This window comes from Cannabis sativa, chromosome 2 (assembly GCF_029168945.1).
Source record: "Cannabis sativa cultivar Pink pepper isolate KNU-18-1 chromosome 2, ASM2916894v1, whole genome shotgun sequence".
NCBI classification, from domain to species: Eukaryota; Viridiplantae; Streptophyta; class Magnoliopsida; order Rosales; family Cannabaceae; genus Cannabis; species Cannabis sativa.
Window position 1 is genome coordinate 32,050,040 of NC_083602.1, and position 4,644 is coordinate 32,054,683.

Genomic DNA, 4,644 nt, shown 5'->3' on the forward strand with positions numbered 1-4,644 from the left:
AAAAAAAACTTATCGAAAACTCATTTTTTATTTATTATTATTATTATTTTTTTAAAAAAGAATATTTTGCCACATAAATATTTAAATTTAATTTCCAATTATATATAAATACTTAAGTTTAAGTTTTGAATGTGATAATACCTAAGTTATAATTATAAAATTTTTGATAGCGTTTGGTAACACTTTTTTAATTAGTTTTCTGTTTTTAAAAGTGGAAAAGTGAAAATATTTTTCAAAAACATGTTCTATAAAACTGTTTTTACTTTTTTCAATTTTATAATTAGAAATCAAAATTTTATAAACAAAAAAAAAAATCACTTTCAATATTTTTTTAAACAGTTTTTTTTCTTAATCAATCTTTTGAATTACAACAAAACCCGGACCCAAATCCCCTCCTCACGACCTTAGCACTGAACCCGGCTTCTGACCCGAACCCGAATCCAACCTCGGATCTTGGCCCGACTTAAATAAAATCAAAAAATAAAAATAAAAATAAACTTTACAGAACACACTTTTGTTTTCTGTTTTTAAAATTGATAAACAAAAGTGGTTACAGAACGCATTTTTGTTTTTTAAAAATAAATTTTTTAAAAACAAAAATTTTACTTTCATTTTGTGTTTAGAAAATTAAAAAACAAAAATGTTACCAAACGACATCTTTATAAATAGAGTAAATACAATTAAGTATTTATTTAAATTTATGTATTTAGGACGCAAATTAATCTTTAAAAACAATGAAAATATAAATTTGTTAGAAAGGAAGGAAAAATCGACCCCTTTCTCTCTCTCATGTTCTGCAAAACCCTCAAAGACACACTCTGCTACTTCTCTCTCTCTCTCCCCAGAAATCGGCCATGGGAGCTGGGCGCGAGCTCCAAATCTCGTTGGATGGATTAAGGCAAAAGAATCTTATGCAGCTAAAGAAGCTCAACACTGCTCTTTTTCCCGTTCGCTACAACGACAAGTACTACGTCGATGCTCTCTCTTCCGGCGAATTCACCAAGCTAGGTTCGATTCCATTTCATTCCCATCGACCTTTTCGTTTCATATATATAATCTCTGATCTGATCTGGTGTTTTTCATTTGGCCTTTGTGTATGTTGTTGCTCTTTACTGCTTTACTATCTGACTTTTTGATTCTAATGCTCATTTGTTCGTTGTTGTTATGGATGATTTTTGTTGAAATATTGACTAGTTTTTACAAAATCTAGTGTTCTTTTGCTTTATGTTATAATGTTTGGTTGAGTGTTGTTTTATTCATTCAGGGAAGATTAGGTGGCTTGAGATTCTTCTTACCACAACCATAGATGGAAATATCTGATTATATGATAGGGATGTGAATTTATGACAATAACTAAGTTTGGGTAACACGTTTAATAATCAAGTCGAGTAGTACTGTTCATGTTTCACTTTTTGACATGTTTAATCGTGTTATTGTGTTGTGTTGTATAAACCTACTAAAAATGCAAATAATCGTGTGGTGTTCGTGTTTGAGATTTCAACATGTTTAGTAATTGTATCGTGTTTGTTGTTTAGATTTCAATATGTGGAATAATTGTGTTGATAACTACAATGATAACATGAATTGTCAGTCTTTGCAAATAAGCTTTGTTTAATTTTCATATTCTAATTGAGTTTCGGGTAGTTTTTTCTTTTTAAAACTAGGATCCCCGACTAACCATACAATATTTTGGGAACCAGGAAAGTTCGAGTACTCGAACTTCAGACCTTGTGGGAGAAAACCACGTGCCTAACCATTTCATTTTCAGCTACCTCTCTTGGGTAGTTAGTAGTTCTAATGTAAAGGCAAACCACATGCCTTACCATTTGAGCTTCCCTCTTGAGTAATCGAGTTCCGGGTAGTTAGTAGTTTGTAATGTAAATTTGAAAATCAGTTTGGTAATTGGTAGTATATACAACTGCTATGTTTCTCTTCTTTCGGTATATGTCAAAATCTTATCCATGCTTGCTGTGAACATTCTGAAAGAGAGATTGGTATACTTAGTTTGAGTTTTATTTTAGTCGTATTCAGCATTCAAAAATTGGTATTTATAACAATGTACCAACCAAACTTACTAACATTTTGAATAATCTTCCTCTGTTTTTGTGAGCTTTCCATACTCTTGCCCAAATTTATTTTTATTCTTATAAGCCTACCATATCATATCAAGACATTGCTTCATCAAAATAATAGTGTTATGTTTGTGTTTGAGATTTTAACACGATGAAATAATTGTTTGTATCGATACGAACACAACACAATAGCATGAATTATCAGCCTTTGCTAATAAGTTTTGTTGTTTAACTTTCATATTCTAATTAGGTCCCGCGTAGTTAGTAGTGTAAATCTTATCCATGCTTGCTGTTGAATATTCTGAATAATGCTCAGTATTGGGGTTTTTTCTTTAATGTACAACAAAAATTAATATATTACAAAAAATGTGCAAAAAAAACTTAATTATAAAAACTCATACATTTTAATAATATATTTACTAATATTTAGATCATTCAATATATATAATATTTACTAAACTTACTATATACATATGTATACATAATATTCTTTTAATGTAGATTATGGATTAAGGAGCATTAATGTGTAATCATTATAACATGTGACTTTAAATCTTATAATTTATGATTATTCATTTGATACTTATAATAGTTACTAATATATGTATAGTATAAGTATATGATGAAAAAAATAAAATTTAAGAAGAAAATTAATTGTAGTAATTTAATTAAAAGAATAAAATTATATAAATTTATTATACTAATAAAATATTTTATTTATAATAATATCATTATTAATGTTTAAATTATTATAATTTATAATTATAAATATAATAATGTACTATGTTTATTATAGTAATGTTTTTAATTTTTTTAATAATAATATAACATGTTTATTTGAAAAAAAAATATATATTTTTACACAAGAAACATGCTAAATATTTTTTTTTATTATAATATAAATGTTTATGATTTATTTTAGTGTGATTTATTATAATATATTTATTTTATGAAAAATAAATAAACATGCTTAATAATAAAATTAAATAAATAATAAACGGTTTAATATAATAAATATACTATTTTTTTGTATAGTATAAATGTTTATTATCCATTTTACTTTAATTTATTATAAAGATAGGTTTATTTTAGCAAAATATTTAATAAAAATAATAAACAATAATGTATTAATAATTTATATCTATGTTTATTTAAAATTAAGTAGAAAAAAAAAACGTATATTTTTACTAGTTATAAATATATTTTATATTTATAATTAATCTATATTTTTTACCAATATATATCTTTATTATTTGATAAATTACATGTTTATTAAAAAATGAGTCAATTATTAGCCATCAAAATAGTTACAAAAATTTAATTATGGTAATTTGATTCATTAATACATCTAATATAATTAAATTAACAATTTGTATGATTTTATATAAATATGTTTTCAAATGTGTACATTTTTATAATTGATTTTTTTTTGCACACTTTTTATAACTAATTAAAATGATGTATACATTTATATAAAATGCCTTTGTATACTAATTTGAGTTTATTTTAGTGATTTGTATACTTACATTTTGAATAATCTTCCTCTGCTTGTGTGAGCTTTCCGTACTCTTATACAAATTTATTTTCAATTTGGTTGAGCTGTATTCTTACAAAAAAAATATAATCTTACTTCGATTTTCGCTTAGTCATAATTCTTTACAAATCAAACAAAACCCCATTTCCAATTCAAACAACGTGTTGTTTCCCCTCACCTCACAGTTACATTCCTTGCTCTTATTTTCAGCATATTACAGCGACATATGTGCCGGTTCTATCGCCTGCCGGCTCGAGATTGAGAAGAAAGAGAGCGGTGGTGCTCCTGCCGCTGCCGTTTACATAATGACTTTAGGTGTTTTAGCACCCTATCGAGGAATAGGAATCGGTTCAAAACTCCTAAACCATGTTCTTGATCTCAGCTCAAACCAAAACATTTCTAAAGTTTATTTACATGTGCAGACAAATAACGAAGACGCCATAAATTTCTACAAGAAATTCGGGTTCGAAATCACTGAAACTATTCACAACTACTATACCAACATCACACCACCAGATTGCTATGTTCTTACCAAACATATCGGTACCCAAACTCAACCCAAGAACTAATTTTAAGTCCCTTTTTTTTGTTGTTTGGGCAATTTTTATCTGATGGTGTCATTTCTTTTATACAAACATTTTGAGGGTAAGGTATTATTATTATTATTATTATTATTATTATTATTATTATTATTATTATTATTAATTAAGAAGTTAATTTTTGACTGACTTTTTATTGATCAAATTAGACTTGTTTATTGGGACAAGATTATTATGTTGTTCTGTATTCATTTGGATTAAGCATTGGTCGGTTTAGTCGGTTTTTTTTCTCATAAAAATCCAACTGTCGGTTTTTCGGTCTGGATTGGTTCAATCCAAAACCGACCGACCAATTTAATAACCGTCCTAAAACTGACCAAACTAAACTGCGGTTCGGTCGGTTCAAACTGCCAAAACTGACTTTTTTTTTTTTTGCTGTAAAATATAGTCCAATTTATTCCATAAATCCATTATTCTTAAATCTAAAGCTACAACCATA

General features: G+C 26.8%; 1 protein-coding gene across 1 annotated transcript; it reads left to right on the forward strand.

The window, feature by feature from the left end:
* Positions 1 to 752: 752 nt before the first annotated feature.
* LOC115721250 (uncharacterized) lies at positions 753 to 4,336 on the forward strand. The gene is made up of 2 exons (XM_030650506.2): positions 753 to 1,008; positions 3,817 to 4,336. Exons 1-2 carry the CDS (start codon positions 855 to 857, stop codon positions 4,173 to 4,175), a joined length of 513 nt encoding a protein of 170 aa, XP_030506366.1. The 5' UTR covers positions 753 to 854; the 3' UTR covers positions 4,176 to 4,336.
* The last annotated feature ends 308 nt before the right edge of the window (positions 4,337 to 4,644 follow it).

Coding starts and splice junctions, on each gene's coding strand:
- LOC115721250 (XM_030650506.2), top strand. CDS start 855: ATGGGAGCTGGGCGCGAGCTCCAAATCTCGTTGGATGGATTAAGGCAA. Junction 1,009..3,816: donor CGGCGAATTCACCAAGCTAG/GTTCGATTCCAT, acceptor TCTTATTTTCAG/CATATTACAGCGACATATGT.